The sequence below is a fragment of the Notothenia rossii genome, assembly GCF_949606895.1.
Source record: "Notothenia rossii genome assembly, contig: scaffold_134, whole genome shotgun sequence".
Classification (NCBI taxonomy): domain Eukaryota; kingdom Metazoa; phylum Chordata; class Actinopteri; order Perciformes; family Nototheniidae; genus Notothenia; species Notothenia rossii.
In genome coordinates, this window is record NW_027639621.1 from 1 (window position 1) to 18,979 (window position 18,979).

Sequence of the window (18,979 nt, forward strand, 5' to 3'; positions counted from 1 at the left end):
AAGTGAGCTGTTGCTTTTATAAAACGGTTACCAAGTGTGGCAATATGAAAGAAAAATACACACTCTAATTTAAATAGTTTTTATTAGTAAATAATGATGTTCAAAATAAAATAGTCCCTCCGTTGCCTTCTGCACGAAACATAGTGCGAGGTGTTTGCTATGCAACAACACTAACAGCTAGCGAACATATTAGACAGTTGTGGGCAGTTTGCAGGCAGTTTGCTTTTCAGCCCAACTGTATACTGTTTTTTCTCAGACGCGGAGGGATACTGACTTGTTGTGAAAAGTAACTACAATTCTACCCGTGGTATACGCTCAGTATATCACGGCTAAGAACCAATCAGATTGCTTGATTTGACTTGTCCGTTTTATCCAGGGAAAACACTACCGGGTTCTGATTGGACAGGGAGAACATTACCTAGTTCTGATTGGACAGGGAAACACTACCTGGTTCTGATTTGACAGGGAGAACATTACCTAGTTCTGATTGGATAGGGAGAACCCTACCTGGTTCTGATTGGACAGGGAAAACACTATCTGGTTCTGATTGAACAGGGAGAACATTACCTGGTTCTGATTGGACAGGGAGAATACTACCTGGTTCTGATTGAACAGGGAGAACATTACCTGGTTTTGATTGGACAGGGAGAACATTACCTAGTTCTGATTGGACAGGGAGAACACTACCTGGTTCTGATTGGACAGGGAGAACATTACCTAGTTCTGATTGGACAGGGAGAACACTACCTGGTTCTGATTGGACAGGGAGACCTGTCCGTTGATTGGTATGATATCCTTATATGGGCAGAAATCCTAAATTACTGGAACGTGTATCTGGAATGTGTTGCTGGAACGTGTTGCTGGAAAGTGTCGCTGGTACGTGTTGCTGGAAAGTGTCGCTGGAACGTGTTGCTGGAAAGTGTCGCTGGAACGTGTTGCTGGAAAGTGTTGCTGTGTTGCTGGAACGTGTTGCTGGAACGTGTTGCTTGAACGTGTTGCTGTGTTGCTGGAACGTGTTGCTGGAACGTGTTGCTGGAAAGTGTTGCTGTGTTGCTGGAACATGTTGCTGTGTTGCTGGAACGTGTTGCTGGAAAGTGTTGCTGTGTTGCTGGAACATGTTGCTGTGTTGCTGGAACGTGTTGCTGGAAAGTGTTGCTGGAACGTGTTGCTGGAACGTGTTGCTGGAACGTGTTGCTGGAACGTGTTGCTGGAACGTGTTGCTGGAACGTGTGCTCGACCTCTCTTCTGTCCAGAACCAGAACCTGACACCAGCGGGTGAAATTCTAAATGCCGTTAAATATTAAAGCTGGCTCATAGCTTTGTGTTTCAGAGACGTATTTTCTGCTTCGCTCAAAGGATTTACTTTAATAATAAACCGAGGACACAGTGGTATCTTAGTGTCTGTTCACTTACTGTCTGCACAGGAAGCTGTTGTCAGATTTATTTACAACATAGAAGTAACGTCTTTAATCAGCAGTTATGGTTCTGTTTCCAGGTGCTGCAGAAACTGGGGAAGGCAGACGAGACCAAAGATGAGCAGTTTGAGCAGGTGGTCGTCAACTTCAGGAGGCAGGAGGTGAGCAGAGACAAACATACAGAGGGTTATATAGATATTATATATCGATTCATCATTATTATTATAGATGAATATGCAGCCACATGCGTCACCCCCTCCGCAAGGGGCCACACATGAATGCTGATGAAACAGTGACATGTGATTTAATGTTTTCTCTGTCTGTCAGTCTGAAGGCTCTCGGCTGCAGAGGGAGATGAAGGCCTACATGGCGGCCATTAAAGGTGAGGCTCCTTTTGTATCACACATCATAATGTGTTATAATAAACTAACACCCTGAGTGTGTGTCTGTCCCCTCATCATCATATGTATTAATGTTAATAACGATAATAATCATGTCCGGCGCCTTGTTCAAGGGCACCACGGCAGGGCCCAGGAGGTGAACTGGGACCTCTCCAATAGCAGTCCACACTCCATATTTAGTTCTGTTCGGGGACTTGAAGCGGCGATCCTACGGCTCCCAGTCCCTACTGACTGAGCCACTGTCGGACTGTCCCCTCATCATCATATGTATTAATGTTAATAACAATAATAAACTAACACCCTGAGTGTTTGTCAGGGATGCAGCAGGCCTCCATCAACCTGACGCAGTCTCTGCACGAAGTCTACGAGCCGGACTGGCACGGCAAAGATGACGTCATGGTCATCGGGAAGGTAAGAGTCCTGAGATCTCCTACTGACAACAGCTTGTGAACACAACAGGTCTTCAGAAGCAGCAGCTCCTGAACACACCAGGTCTTCAGAAGCAGCAGCTCATGAATACACCAGGTCTTCAGAAGCAGAAGGTCCTGAAGGCACCAGCTCTTCAGAAGCTCCTGAACACACCAGATCTTCAGAAGAAGAAACTCCTGAATGCACCAGGTCTTCAGAAGCTCCTGAAAACACCAGGTCTTCAGAAGCTCCGGAAAACACCAGGTCTTCAGAAGCTCCTGAACACACCAGGTCTTCAGAAGCAGAAGCTCCTGAATGCACCAGGTCTTCAGAAGCTCCTGAATGCACCAGGTCTTCAGAAGCAGCAGTTGATGAATGCACCAGGTCTTCAGAATCAGAAGCTACTGAACGCACCAGGCTTTATAGATTGTACATTTGTATGTGTCGCTATGACAACAGATCTGTTGTGTTTCTGAAGGACTGCGATGCCATGTGGGAGGATTTCCATAACAAGCTGGTGGACTCAACACTTTTGAACCTGGATGAGTATCTTGTGCAGTTCCCAGACCTCAGAGTAAGTCCTGAACCTAAACGTGAACTTATCTTAACCTGACCCTCTCTAAACCTGAACCTCTCTAAACCTGACCCTCTGTAAACCTGACCCTCTCTAAACCTGAACCTCTCTAAACCTGACCCTCTGTAAACCTGAACCTCTCTAAATATGAACATCTCTAAAGCTGAACCTAAACCTGACCCTCTCTAAACCTGACCCTCTCTAAACCTGATCCTCTCTAAACCTGATCCTCTCTAAACCTGAAATTCTCTAAACCTGACCCTCTCTAAACCTGACCCTCTCTAAACCTGACCCTCTCTAAACCTGATCCTCTCTAAACCTGAAATTCTCTAAACCTGACCCTCTCTAAACCTGAACCTCTCTAAACCCGAACCTCTCTAAACCTGAACCGCTCTAAACCTGACCCTCTCTAAACCTGAGCCTCTGTATACCTGAAACTCTCTAAACATGAACAACTCTAAAGTTGAACCTAAACCTGATCCTCTCTAAACCTGAACTTCTCTAAACCTGACCCTCTCTAAACCTGAACCGCTCTAAACCTGACCCTCTCTTAACCTGAACCTCTCTAAACCTGATCCTCTCTAAACCTGAACTTCTCTAAACCTGACCCTCTCTAAACCTGACCCTCTCTAAACCAGACCCTCTGTATACCTGAACCTCTCTAAACATGAACAACTCTAAAGTTGAACCTAAACCTGATCCTCTCTAAACCTGAACTTCTCTAAACCTGACCCTCTCTAAACCTGAACCGCTATAAACCTGAACCGCTCTAAACCTGACCCTCTCTTAACCTGAACCTCTCTAAACCTGACCCTCTCTAAACCTGAACCGCTCTAAACCTGACCCTCTCTTAACCTGAACCTCTCTAAACCTGATCCTCTCTAAACCTGAACTTCACAAACCCTGAACCTCTCTAACCTTGAACCTCTCTAAACCTGACCCTCTCTAACCCTGAACCTGTCTAACCCTGAACCTCTCTAACCCTGAACCTCTCTAATCCTGAACTTCTCTAAACCTGACCCTCTCTAAACCTGAGCTCTTCTGAACCTCTCTAAACCTGAGCTTCTCTAACCCTGAACCTGTCTAAATCTGAACCTCTCGAAACCTGAACTTCTCTAAACCTGAACCTGTCTAAACCTGAACCCCTGGACCTTTCAGACTCGCGTGGCCAAGAGAAGCCGGAAACTGATCGACTATGACAGCGCCCGACACCATGTGGAGACCCTGGCGCTGTCCGGGATGAAGAGTGACCGGAAGATGATAAAGGTGAGATCAGGTGTGAGGAAGATGATGAAGGTGAGCTCAGGTATGAGGAAGATAATTAAGGTTAGCTCAGGTGTGAGGGAGATGATGAAGGTGAGTTCAGGTGTGAGGAAGATGATCTCCAGCAATTTGATTAGTTAGCATCAGTATGCACGTACGTGAGGGGACGCTGGCGTGTTTTTCGCCGCTCTTCATGCCGACGCTTACTTCTTGTATCTACCACTCCCTGCCGTCAATCTATTTAATTCCCAGACACAGCAAAATGATTGTTCTGCTCTGGTTTTGTGTTTCTCCCATCTCCGTTGCTCAGACGATTATGTTTGGCTGCTGTTTAGCTCCTAGCCTCTGCCGTCCTACCATTAGCATAACGAGCTCACTTTCGTGCTCTGCTATCCGCGTAGTCCTCGTTCCGGGATTCTCCGACTGGGCTCCTCTCTGCCACACTCCCAGGACTATCCACGAACCCTCCCTCAGTCCTGCCATCCCAACTGGGCTGTTTTCCATCACCGCTGCTGAGGTTCGAGGTCCGGTTTCTGCACGGCTAATGGTGCTGGCTGCTAGCTGGCTCGCCGCTCTTCTTATGATGCTCCTCCAATACTCCCCTCTGGAACTTCGTAACCTTTTCTGCCACATTATCCCCGACTGCCTCGGAGTTATCAAATCCCTTGGGCTTCTGCGTCGTCCCCGCTACATACACCGGGCATCCAGATGCAAGTTTTTCTGCTCCGAAACTCCTATCCCCGCAGTTGTTTCTGACAGACGGTCTGTCGCACGGTGATGTCGTCATCACAACAAACGACGTCATCCGACCAAACCTCCCGTTCGCTCTATCTACCTGAGGTCCCTGGCCTGTGCTGAAAGTGTGCTGGTTTCTCCCTCCCTGTTCCCCCCAGCAGCTATGAACAACTATGCAACATTTATGCTGCAGAATATCCGCTCCCTCAACAACAAAGCAATACTCATCCACGACATTATAACTGACAGAAGCATTGACATCCTATGCTTAACAGAGACATGGCAAAATCAGCAGGACTTTGTGAAACTCAATCAAGCCACACCCCCAGGCTATCTGTACATCCAGAAGCCTTGCTCCCTGGGTCGTGGAGGTGGATTGGCTGTTATCCACCGAGCTGGCATCCTGGTTAAAGAACTCCCAGTACCCACTACCACCTCATTTGAGTGTGTTGTCTTCAAACTGGCTGGGTCTGCTCCGCTCCAGGTTGCCCTCATCTACCGCCCACCTAAAGCTTCCACTACCTTCCTGTCTGAGCTGTTACTCACCTCTCTCTGATCCATGTCTCCATCAACTCTCCTGCTCGTTGATTTTAACATTCACATGGACTCCAATAATTGCATATTCGCTGCTGAATTCCTCTCACTTCTGGACTGCTTCAGCATCAAGCAACATGTCCAGGGCCCCACCCACACCAAAGGCCACATGCTGTACCTGGTATGCTCTACCGGCTCTCCGTCCCCCGACCTACTAGGCTGTATCTGACCACCACGCCATCCTCTTCACTGTTCTGCTCTCCCTGCCCAGGCAGCATCCCAAACGCATCATTATGTTTAGGAACATCAAGACTGTGAGTTCACCGGCCCTATGCGACCTGATAGCTACCCACATGGCCTCGGCTCCCTCCGACTCCACCGTGGACGGCCTGGTAGCCCACTACAACACTGCCCTATCCCTCAGTCTCAACTCTCTCGCCCCCATCAAAACCCGGACTGTTTCCTTCTTCCGCCCTGCCCCCTGGTTCACCACCAAACTCCGCCGCTTGAAAGCCTCTGGTCGCCAGCTGGAGAGGCTCTCAAAGAAAACTGGCCTCACGGTCTACCTCCTGGCCTTTCGTGACCATGTCAAAACTTACAAGGAAGCTCTCTCTCACGCCAAGACTCACTATTTCTCCCGTCTCATCGGTGCCCAGCAAAGCAACCCCAGAACACTGTTCTCCACCATCAACTGCCTACTCCGCCCCCCTGCCGCCCCCCAACCCTCAGGGGCTCCCGATCTGTGCTCCAAATTCCTCGACTTCTTCCAAGCGAAAGTCGAGGCCATCCATCAGCAGCTCCTGGTGACTGGCCCTCCCCCCTACCTGCACCTCAGCCACCTGGTAACTCACCCAAAGCACTGCGCCTCTCCCACTCCAACCTCTCCTCCTTCTCCCTTGTGGATGCTCTCCAAGTGGCCAAACTGGTCAGCTCGGCCAAGACCTCCACCTGCTCCCTGGACCCCATGCCCACAGCCCTGGTCAAGGACTGCCTACCCACCCTCTGTCCCTATATGGTGGTCATCATCAACTCTTCTTTGGCTCCTGGTATAGTCCCCACCAGCTTCAAAATGGTTTCAGTCACCCCCATACTAAAAAAACCTGTCCTGGACCCCGACGACCTCCAGAACCACCGGCCGATCTCCAACCTTCCTTTCCTAAGCAAAACTCTGGAAAGAGTGGTCGCCGGCCAATTCCATCTATAAATGTCCAACCATGAGCTCTATGAGCCCTTCCAATCCGGCTTCAGACAGCAACACAGCACTGAGACCGCTCTCATCAAGATCACCAACGATCTCCTCATTGCTGCTGACTCTGGCCGCCTCAGCATCCTCATCCTCCTGGACCTCTCTGCAGCGTTTGACACCATCTCTCCCAACATCCTCCTCACCCGCCTCTCAGACCTCCTAGGTATCAGTGGCACAACGCTGTCTTGGTTCACATCCTACCTTCATAACAGGAAACAGTTTGTCTCCATCAACGGCTCAAATTCACCCCCGGCCCCAGTCCACCACGTTGTACCCCAGGGCTCTGTGCTTGGCCCCCTCCTGTTCACCATTTACATGCTCCCCCTCGGCCAGATCATCCGACATCATGGACTCAATTTCCACTGTTACGCTGATGATACTCAACTGTATCTCAGCACCACTCCCCCCTCCCAGCTCCCCCCTCAGTCTCTCATCAACTGCCTGCATGACATCAAAGCATGGATGTCATGCAACTATTTCAAACGAAACAGCAGGAAAACAGAGCTCATGGTTGTGGCACCCAAGTCGCTGCTCCAGAAGGTTGGTGACTTCATCCTCGAGGTTGACGGCTGCTCCATCTCCCAATCTCCCGAAGCCCACAACCTGGGTGTCGTCCTCGACTCCACTCTCTCCTTCCACTCCCACGTCAAGTCTGTGACCAAATCTGCCTTTTTTCATCGAAGGAACATTGCAAGACTCCGACCGTCACTCTCGGAGTCGGTTGCCGAAACCCTAGTCCATGCGTTTGTCACCTCCCGCTTGGACTACTGCAATGTTCTCCTGTTTGGGGTTCCCAGCAAAATGCCGGACAGGCTCCAGTATGTCCAAAACTGTGCTGCTAGCGTACTCACACATACAAAGCCGTGGCAGCACATCACTTCCACCCTCATCCACCTCCACTGGTTGCCGGTCAAGTCCTGCATAACTTACAAAGTCCTCCTCCTTACCTACAAGTCCCTCCATGCCCATGCCCCCAGTACCTATCGGACATCCTTCACCCACAAGCCCCACCCCGGAACCTGCGGTCTTCAGACTCTGGCCTGCTTACCACCCCCCGCACCAAACTGCGAACCTTCGGGAACAGAACCTTCAGCGTGGCAGCCCCCACCCTCTGGAACGCTCTCCCTGCAGAGATCCGCAACATCCCCACGCTTGATGCCTTCAAAAGGGCCCTCAAGACCCACCTGTTCACCAAGGCCTTTGGCCCCTAATCTATTTGTTTTTTTTTGTCTGACTGGTTGTCTGATTGCCTTTTGTTTTGTTATGTTTGTTTTGCCCTGTTCTTCCTTGTAAAGCGACCTTGGGTTCCATGAAAGGCGCTATATAAATCTAAGCTATTATTATCATTATTATTATTATTATAAAGGTGAGCTCAGGTGTGAGGGAGATGATGAAGGTGAGCTCAGGCTGAGGAAGATGATGAAGGTGTGCTCAGGAGTGAGGAAGATGATGAAGGTGTGAGGGAGATGATGGAGGTGTGAGATGTTCTTCTGTAACTCGTGTCTCTGATTCAGGCGGACGACGAGCTGAAGAAGGCTCAGAAGGTGTTTGATGAGCTGGACGTTGGTCTGCAGGACGAGCTGCCCTCTCTGTGGGACAGGTGAGTCTCATGCACACCTGGTGAGTCTCATTTACTCCTGGTGAGCCTCAGGCACACCTGGTGAGTCTCATGCACACCTGGTGAGTCTCATTTACTCCTGGTGAGCCTCAGGCACACCTGGTGAGTCTCATGCACACCTGGTGAGTCTCAGGCACACCTAGTGAGTCTCAGGCACACCTGGTGAGTCTCACGCACACCTGGTGAGTCTCATGCACACCTGGTGAGTCTCAGGCACACCTGGTGAGAGTCTCATGCACTCCTGGTGAGTCTCAGGCACACCTGGTGAGTCTCAGGCACACCTGGTTAGTCTCAGGCACACCTGGTGAGTCTCAGGCACACCTGGTGAGAGTCTCAGGCACACCTGGTGAGTCTCAGGCACACCTGGTGAGTCTCATGCACTCCTGGTGAGTCTCAGGCACACCTGGGGAGTCTCAGGCACACCTGGTGAGTCTCATGCACTCCTGGTGAGTCTCAGGCATACCTGGTGAGTCTCATGCACACTGTCCCACAACAGGTGTCGGACAGGAAGTGATGCAATAACTGATAACCTGTGTTTCCTTTCACCCTGCAGCCGGGTGGGATTCTACATCAGCACCTTCAAGAGCGTCACTAACCTGGAAGCCAAGTTCCACCGCGAGATCTCTCTGGTGAGGAGGGGGGTACCTGGCTGTTACCGTCAGCCAATAGAAATGTCATCTGTGTTCCTCACCAGTATCTCTGTGTGACATCACGTTACCTGCAGAGTGGCTCACCTGTATCTCTGTGTGACATCACGTTACCTGCATAGAGGACTCACCTGTATCTCTGTGTGATATCACGTTACCTGCAGAGTGGCTCACCTGTATATCTGTGTGACATCACGTTACCTGCAGAGTGGCTCACCTGTATCTCTGTGTGACATCACGTTACCTGCGTAGAGGACTCACCTGTATCTCTGTGTGATATCACGTTACCTGCAGAGTGGCTCACCTGTATATCTGTGTGACATCACGTTACCTGCAGAGTGGCTCACCTGTATCTCTGTGTGACATCACGTTACCTGCGTAGAGGACTCACCTGTATCTCTGTGTGATATCACGTTACCTGCAGAGTGGCTCACCTGTATATCTGTGTGACATCACGTTACCTGCAGAGTGGCTCACCTGTATCTCTGTGTGACATCACGTTATCTGCGTAGAGGACTCACCTGTATCTCTGTGTGACATCACGTTACCTGCGAAGAGGACTCACCTGTGTTTCTCTGCAGGTGTGCCGGCAGCTGTACGAAGTGATGACGCAGCTGGCCGAGCAGCACTCTGACAAGATGTTCACCATCCAAGGAGCCCCCAGGTCAGACCCCCTTCTTGTCTTTAGCAGTTTTTCAAAGTGTTGGATCTCATTATGATTGTATTTTACTCAAGAATGGGAGCTTGTTGAGAACTGGTTTCATTGACTTCAGTCCCTCAGTGGAGTTGTTTTTCCACATACGATACAATATACTTTATTGACCCCGTAAGGAGATTTGTTCTGGACTCCGTCCTGCAATTCCGCATAGTACATATACAAACATCATACTTATTAAAATACATGCACATATCATCACTCATGCACCGTTTGAACAAACACAATACACATACTGACAATGGCGACCTATTGCATTGCACAACCCTCATGGCCAACAATTAAGGGTATATTACATTTCATGTGAGTGTTAAGAAGCTCAATGGAAATAGTGTAGGCAGGAATGAGTGCTTATAGCGGTTCAGCCTGCTCTTGGGAACCCTGAATCTTCTACCAGAAGAGGAGTTGGAGGTCTGGGTGGAGAATTTGGGGGTGGGATCAGACACAATTTTGTGTGTCTATCTAATAATGGACTGCTCATACATGAAGACTAAAGTTAAGATTCACCTGACATGATTCTGTCTGGACCTGCAGCGACTCGGGACCGCTGAGACTCGCCAGAACCCCTTCACCTCCAGAGGACGAGAGCCCGCCGGAGAGCCCCGACGCCAGCTCCAACCACATGCTGCGCCCTGTGTCCCCTGGACCCCCACGTCCCAAATCCCCCATACAGGTAGACCTGATCCTGAATCAATGACACCACAGGTAGACCTGATCCTGAATCACTAACACTACAGGTAGACCTGATCCTGAATCACTGACACCACAGGTAGACCTGATCCTGGATCACTGACACCACAGGTAGACCTGATCCTGAATCACTGACACCACAGGTAGACCTGATCCTGAATCACTGACACCACAGGTAGACCTGATCCTGAATCACTGACACCACAGGTAGACCTGATCCTGAATCACTGACACCACAGGTAGACCTGATCCTGAATCACTGACACCACAGGTAGACCTGATCCTGAATCACTGACACCACAGGTAGACCTGATCCTGAATCACTGACACCACAGGTAGAACTGTTGCTCTGGAATCATGGGATATGTAGTTTTAAGCTCATGAAAATGATGTGTGTGTTATGAAGATGATGTGTGTGTGTGTGATGAAGAGGATGTGTGTGTGTGATTGAAGATGATGTGTGTGTGTGATGAAGATGATGTGTGTGTGATTGAAGATGATGTGTGTGTGATGAAGAGGATGTGTGTGTGTGATTGAAGATGATGTGTGTGTGTGATGAAGATGATGTGTGTGTGATTGAAGATGATGTGTGTGTGATGAAGATGATGTTTGTGTTTCTGTATTTCTGACATCACAGTAACTCTCTGTTTTTCTTTGCTGCACACTTTTGTCTGTAATCTGGTGAGTGAACCTGCTGTTTCTGTCTGTGAGAGGGTATATAACACAACAGAGGTAATATACTGTGCTACACACAATATCCACATGATATATGTTATATACGTTATATATAATACGTACATTAGGTACATGATATACGTTATTTATAAGTTACAAACACAGAGGAGTAAAGTGTCCAGTAGTTACCTGTTGCCTTTACATGTTTGTCAGATGCATTTGGACAAATATGTGTGTGTGTATGTGACGTAGGTGTATACATGTGTGTGTACATATGTGACTGTATATATAAATAATGATATATACGAGTGATGCCGTCCACATGAAGTGCATATGATGCTGCTCGGCCACAGTGAACGTTAGGGGTGTCTAGTGCAACACATGTGTCATTATTTAGAGAAGTCATCAGGAGTAAATGAAGCTGCAGTCTGGGGATGAGGGGGGGGTTACCTGGACAGGTAAGTGTGGGGTGGCAGCAGAGCGGGGCAGAAAACACTGCTGTCCCCTGACAAGAATCAACACAACTTGAATGATATGAATGAGTGAATGATATTACATTACATTACATTTAGCTGAGGCTTTTATCCAAAGCGACTTACAATAAGTACATTCAACCAGGAAGATACAACCTTGAAGAAAACAGAATCATCAGGTTTCATAGAGCTAAAAATTTCAAGTGCTACTCAACTGGCTTTAGATAAGCCAGCCCTTTATTAGTATATAAGTGCTTTGTTAGTAATTCTATCTCTGGAAGTGGAGTCCAAAGAGATGAGTTTTCAGTCTGAAGAAGATGTGTAATCTTTCTGCTGTCCTGATTTCAATGGGGAGCTCATTCCACCATTTTGGAGCCAGGATATCAAACCCACGTGTTTCTGCTGATGGGAACTTGGGTCCCCCTCGCAGTGCGGGTGCAGCGAGCTGTTTGGCTGATGCAGAGCGGAGTGCACGTGCTGGGGTGTACGGTTTAACCATGTCCTGGATGTAGGAAGGGCCAGATCCATTCGCAGCATGGTACGCAAGTACCAGAGTCTTGAAGTGGATTCTAGCAGTTACTGGAAGCCAGTGAAGGGAGCGGAGGAGCGGCGTGGTGTGGGAACATTTAGGAAGGTTGAAGACCAGACGAGCCGCTGCATTCTGGATGAGCTGCAGAGGTCGGAGGGCACATGCAGGTAGACCAGCCAGGAGGGAGTTGCAGTAGTCTAGGCGTGAGATGACGAGAGCCTGGACCAGAACCTGCGTCTCTTTCTGGGTCAGCTGGGGACGTATCCTCCTGATGTTGTAAAGAGTGTATCTGCAGCAGCGGGTTGTAGCAGAGATGTTTGCAGTGAAGGACAGTTTGTTATCTAGGGTCACACCCAGATTCCTTGCAGTCTGAGTCGGGGAAACAACAGAGGTGCCGATGTTGATTGTTAGGTCAAGAGTGGGACAATCTTTTCCCGGAAGGAAAAGCAGTTCAGTCTGAGTCGGGGAAACAACAGAGGTATGATATGAATGAGTGAATGATAATCCCAGACTCCCTGAAGATCTCTATATCTTGGTCCGTGTCATCCCGTGTGTTTTCTTCGGTTCTCTTCCCTGCTGCTCCTGAACCAGGCGATCAGCTGACGCCTTGTGTTGTGTTTCTGCAGCTGAGAAAGGGTCCGCCGGTGCCCCCACAACCGAAGGCCACACCGACCAAGGAAGTGGCAGAGGAGCAGATCATCGACCTTTTTGGAGGGGAGTTCTTACCGGCACCGACGCCGTCGCAGGTCAGTCCGTCAGCAAAGCGGTTATACTAAGTGTACTTAAACCCCCCCCCCCCCTGTTGAACTGCTGTTTGTGTTGTCCGCAGCCCAACGAACGACCAGGAGAATCTCTCCTCGACCTGGACTTTGATGCTTTTGAGCCAGATGAGAGTGTTTCTCCAATCCCGCAGGTTACCGCAGCACACACACACACACACACACACACACACACACACACACACACACACACACACACACACACACACACACACACACACACACACACACACACACACAAACACACACGTTTCATCAGTTTTGAAACTACACATAATGACCTGAAACTAATGACCTGAAACTAATGACTTGAAACTAAAGACCTGAAACTACACATAATGACCTGAAACTAATGACCTGAAACTAATGACCTGAAACTACACATAATGACCTGAAACTAATGACCTGAAACTACACATAATGACCTGAAACTAATGACCTGAAACTACACATAATGACCTGAAACTAATGACTTGAAACTAAAGACCTGAAACTACACATAATGACCTGAAACTAATGACCTGAAACTACACATAATGACCTGAAACTAATGACCTGAAACTACACATAATGACCTGAAACTAATGACCTGAAACTAATGACCTGAAACTAATGACTTGAAACTAAAGACCTGAAACTACACATAATGACCTGAAACTACACATAATGACCTGAAACTAATGACCTGAAACTAATGACTTGAAACTAAAGACCTGAAACTACACATAATGACCTGAAACTAATGACCTGAAACTACACATAATGACCTGAAACTAATGACCTGAAACTAATGACCTGAAACTAATGACTTGAAACTAAAGACCTGAAACTACACATAATGACCTGAAACTACACATAATGACCTGAAACTACACATAATGACCTGAAACTAAAGACCTGAAACTACACATAATGACCTGAAACTAAAGACCTGAAACTACACATAATGACCTGAAACTACACATAATGACCTGAAACTACACATAATGACCTGAAACTAAAGACCTGAAACTACACATAATGACCTGAAACTAAAGACCTGAAACTACACATAATGACCTGAAACTAAAGACCTGAAACTACACATAATGACCTGAAACTAATGACCTGAAACTAAAGACCTGAAACTAAAGACCTGAAACTACACATAATGATCTGAAACTAATGACCTGAAACTACACGTAATGACCTGAAACTAATGATCTGAAACTAATGACCTGAAACTACACATAAAGACCTGAAACTAATGACCTGAAACTACACATAATGATCTGAAACTAATGACCTGAAACTACACATAATGATCTGAAACTAATGACCTGAAACTAATGACCTGAAACTAATGACCTGAAACTAAAGACCTGAAACTACACATAATGACCTGAAACTAATGACCTGAAACTACACATAATGATCTGAAACTAATGACCTGAAACTAATGACCTGAAACTAATGACCTGAAACTAAAGACCTGAAACTACACATAATGACCAGAAACTAATGACCTGAAACTACACATAATGATCTGAAACTAAAGACCTGAAACTAATGACCTGAAACTAAAGACCTGAAACTACACATAATGACCTGAAACTAATGACCTGAAACAACACATAATGATCTGAAACTAATGACCTGAAACTAATGACCTGAAACTAAAGACCTGAAACTACACATAATGATCTGAAACTAATGACCTGAAACTAATGACCTGAAACTAATGACCTGAAACTACACATAATGATCTGAAACTAATGACCTGAAACTACACATAATGACCTGAAACTAAAGACCTGAAACTAATGACCTGAAACTACACATAAAGACCTGAAACTAATGACCTGAAACTACACATAATGATCTGAAACTAATGACCTGAAACTAATGACCTGAAACTAATGACCTGAAACTAAAGACCTGAAACTACACATAATGACCTGAAACTAATGACCTGAAACTACACATAATGATCTGAAACTAATGACCTGAAACTAAAGACCTGAAACTAATGACCTGAAACTAAAGACCTGAAACTACACATAATGACCTGAAACTAATGACCTGAAACTACACATAATGATCTGAAACTAATGACCTGAAACTACACATAATGATCTGAAACTAATGACCTGAAACTAATGACCTGAAACTAATGACCTGAAACTACACATAATGACCTGAAACTAATGACCTGAAACTACACATAATGACCTGAAACTAAAGACCTGAAACTACACATAATGACCTGAAACTAATGACCTGAAACTACACATAATGACCTGAAACTAATGACCTGAAACTACACATAATGACCTGAAACTAATGACCTGAAACTAATGATCTGAAACTAATGACCTGAAACTACACATAATGACCTGAAACTAATGACCTGAAACTACACATAATGACCTGAAACTAAAGACCTGAAACTAATGACATGAAACTACACATAATGACCTGAAACTAATGATCTGAAACTACACATAATGACCTGAAACTAATGACCTGAAACTACACATAATGACCTGAAACTACACATAATGACCTGAAACTACACATAATGACCTGAAACTAATGACCTGAAACTACACATAATGACCTGAAACTAAAGACCTGAAACTAATGACCTGAAACTACACATAATGACCTGAAACTAATGATCTGAAACTACACATAATGACCTGAAACTAATGACCTGAAACTACACATAATGACCTGAAACTAATGACCTGAAACTACACATAATGACCTGAAACTAATGACCTGAAACTACACATAATGATCTGAAACTAATGACCTGAAACTACACATAATGACCTGAAACTAATGACCTGAAACTACACATAATGACCTGAAACTAAAGACCTGAAACTAATGACCTGAAACTACACATAATGACCTGAAACTAATGACCTGAAACTACACATAATGATCTGAAACTAATGACCTGAAACTACACATAATGACCTGAAACTAATGACCTGAAACTACACATAATGACCTGAAACTAATGACCTGAAACTACACATAATGACCTGAAACTAATGACCTGAAACTACACATAATGATCTGAAACTAAAGACCTGAAACTACACATAATGATCTGAAACTAAAGACCTGAAACTACACATAATGACCTGAAACTAATGACCTGAAACTACACATAATGACCTGAAACTAATGACCTGAAACTACACATAATGATCTGAAACTAAAGACCTGAAACTAATGACCTGAAACTAAAGACCTGAAACTACATATAATGACCTAAAAGTACGCATAATGACCTGAAACTAATGACCTGAAACTAATGACCTGAAACTACACATAATGACCTGAAACTAATGACCTGAAACTACACATAATGACCTGAAACTAATGACCTGAAACTAATGACCTGAAACTACATATAATGACCTAAAACTACGAATAATGACCTGAAACTAATGACCTGAAACTAATGACCTGAAACTACACATAATGACCTAAAACTACACATAATGACCTAAAACTACGCATAATGACCTGAAACTAATGACCTGAAACTAATGACCTGAAACTACACATAATGACCTGAAACTAATGACCTGAAACTAATGACCTGAAACTACACATAATGACCTGAAACTACACATAATGACCTAAAACTATGCATAATGACCTGAAACTAATGACCTGAAACTAATGACCTGAAACTACACATAATGACCTGAAACTAATGACCTGAAACTACACATAATGACCTGAAACTAATGACCTGAAACTACACATAATGACCTGAAACTAAAGACCTGAAACTACACATAATGACCTGAAACTAAAGACCTGAAACTACACATAATGACCTGAAACTAATGACCTGAAACTATACATAATGACCTGAAACTAATGACCTGAAACTACACATAATGACCTACAACTAATGACCTGAAACTACACATAATGACCTGAAACTAAAGACCTGAAACTACACATAATGACCTGAAACTAATGACCTGAAACTACACATAATGACCTGAAACTAATGACCTGAAACTAATGACCTGAAACTACACATAATGACCTGAAACTAAAGACCTGAAACTAAAGACCTGAAACTACACATAATGACCTGAAACTAAAGACCTGAAACTAAAGACCTGAAACTAATGACCTGAAACTACACATAATGACCTGAAACTAAAGACCTGAAACTAATGAACTGAAACTACACATAATGACCTGAAACTAAAGACCTGAAACTAATGACCTGAAACTACACATAATGACCTGAAACTACACATAATGACCTGAAACTAATGATCTGAAACTAAAGACCTGAAACTACACATAATGACCTGAAACTAATGACCTGAAACTAATGACCTGAAACTAAAGACCTGAAACTAATGACCTGAAACTACACATAATGCCCTGAAACTACACATAATGCCCTGAAACTACACATAATGACCTGAAACTAATGACCTGAAACTACACATAATGACCTGAAAATAATGACCTGAAACTACAAATAATGACCTGAAACTAATGACCTGAAACTACACATAATGACCTGAAACTAAAGACCTGAAACTACACATAATGACCTGAAACTAATGACCTGAAACTACACATAATGACCTGAATCTAAAGACCTGAAACTACACATAATGACCTGAAACTAAAGACCTGAAACTACACATAATGACCTGAAACTAAAGACCTGAAACTACACATAATGACCTGAAACTAATGACCTGAAACTATACATAATGACCTGAAACTAATGACCTGAAACTACACATAATGACCTACAACTAATGACCTGAAACTACACATAATGACCTGAAACTAAAGACCTGAAACTACACATAATGACCTGAAACTAATGACCTGAAACTACACATAATGACCTGAAACTAATGACCTGAAACTAATGACCTGAAACTACACATAATGACCTGAAACTAAAGACCTGAAACTAAAGACCTGAAACTACACATAATGACCTGAAACTAAAGACCTGAAACTAAAGACCTGAAACTAATGACCTGAAACTACACATAATGACCTGAAACTAAAGACCTGAAACTAATGACCTGAAACTACACATAATGACCTGAAACTAAAGACCTGAAACTAATGACCTGAAACTACACATAATGACCTGAAACTACACATAATGACCTGAAACTAATGATCTGAAACTAAAGACCTGAAACTACACATAATGACCTGAAACTAATGACCTGAAACTAATGACCTGAAACTAAAGACCTGAAACTAATGACCTGAAACTACACATAATGCCCTGAAACTACACATAATGCCCTGAAACTACACATAATGACCTGAAACTAATGACCTGAAACTACACATAATGACCTGAAAATAATGACCTGAAACTACAAATAATGACCTGAAACTAATGACCTGAAACTACACATAATGACCTGAAACTAAAGACCTGAAACTACACATAATGACCTGAAACTAATGACCTGAAACTACACATAATGACCTGAATCTAAAGACCTGAAACTAATGACCTGAAACTACACATAATGACCTGAAACTACACATAATGACCTGAAACTAAAGACCTGAAACTACACATAATGACCTGAAACTAATGACCTGAAACTAATGACCTGAAACTACACATAATGACCTGAAACTACACATAATGACCTGAAACTAAAGACCTGAAACTACACATAATGACCTGAAACTACACATAATGACCTGAAACTAATGAACTGAAACTACACATAATGACCTGAAACTAAAGACCTGAAACTAATGACCTGAAACTACACATAATGACCTGAAACTACACATAATGACCTGAAACTAAAGACCTGAAACTACACATAATGACCTGAAACTAAAGACCTGAAACTACACATAATGACCTGAAACTAAAGACCTGAAACTAATGACCTGAAACTACACATAATGACCTGAAACTAATGACCTGAAACTACACATAATGACCTGAAACTAAAGACCTGAAACTACACATAATGACCAGAAACTAAAGACCTGAAACTACACATAATGACCTGAAACTAAAGACCTGAAACTACACATAACGTCCTGAAACTAAAGACCTGAAACTACACATAATGACCTGAAACTAAAGACCTGAAACTACACATAATGACCTGAAACTAATGACCTGAAACTACACATAATGACCTACAACTAATGACTTGAAACTAATGACCTGAAACTAAAGACCTGAAACTACACATAACGTCCTGAAACTAAAGACCTGAAACTACACATAATG

General features: G+C 44.6%; 1 protein-coding gene across 1 annotated transcript in view; it reads left to right on the top strand.

Annotated features, from left to right (window-relative positions):
• Positions 1-1,115: 1,115 nt before the first annotated feature.
• amph (amphiphysin) overlaps positions 1,116-18,979 on the top strand; it is a gene marked incomplete at its 5' end in the record, with an annotated part of 32,429 nt that continues 14,565 nt past the window's right edge. Inside the window, 12 exons of the mRNA XM_079695879.1 lie at positions 1,116-1,275; positions 1,425-1,576; positions 1,743-1,797; positions 2,133-2,227; positions 2,703-2,798; positions 3,957-4,064; positions 8,091-8,176; positions 8,748-8,823; positions 9,423-9,505; positions 10,091-10,229; positions 12,550-12,669; positions 12,753-12,836. Of these exons, the coding sequence (XP_079552005.1) occupies positions 1,116-1,275; positions 1,425-1,576; positions 1,743-1,797; positions 2,133-2,227; positions 2,703-2,798; positions 3,957-4,064; positions 8,091-8,176; positions 8,748-8,823; positions 9,423-9,505; positions 10,091-10,229; positions 12,550-12,669; positions 12,753-12,836 (1,254 nt within the window). The remainder of the gene's footprint in view (positions 1,276-1,424; positions 1,577-1,742; positions 1,798-2,132; positions 2,228-2,702; positions 2,799-3,956; positions 4,065-8,090; positions 8,177-8,747; positions 8,824-9,422; positions 9,506-10,090; positions 10,230-12,549; positions 12,670-12,752; positions 12,837-18,979) is intronic.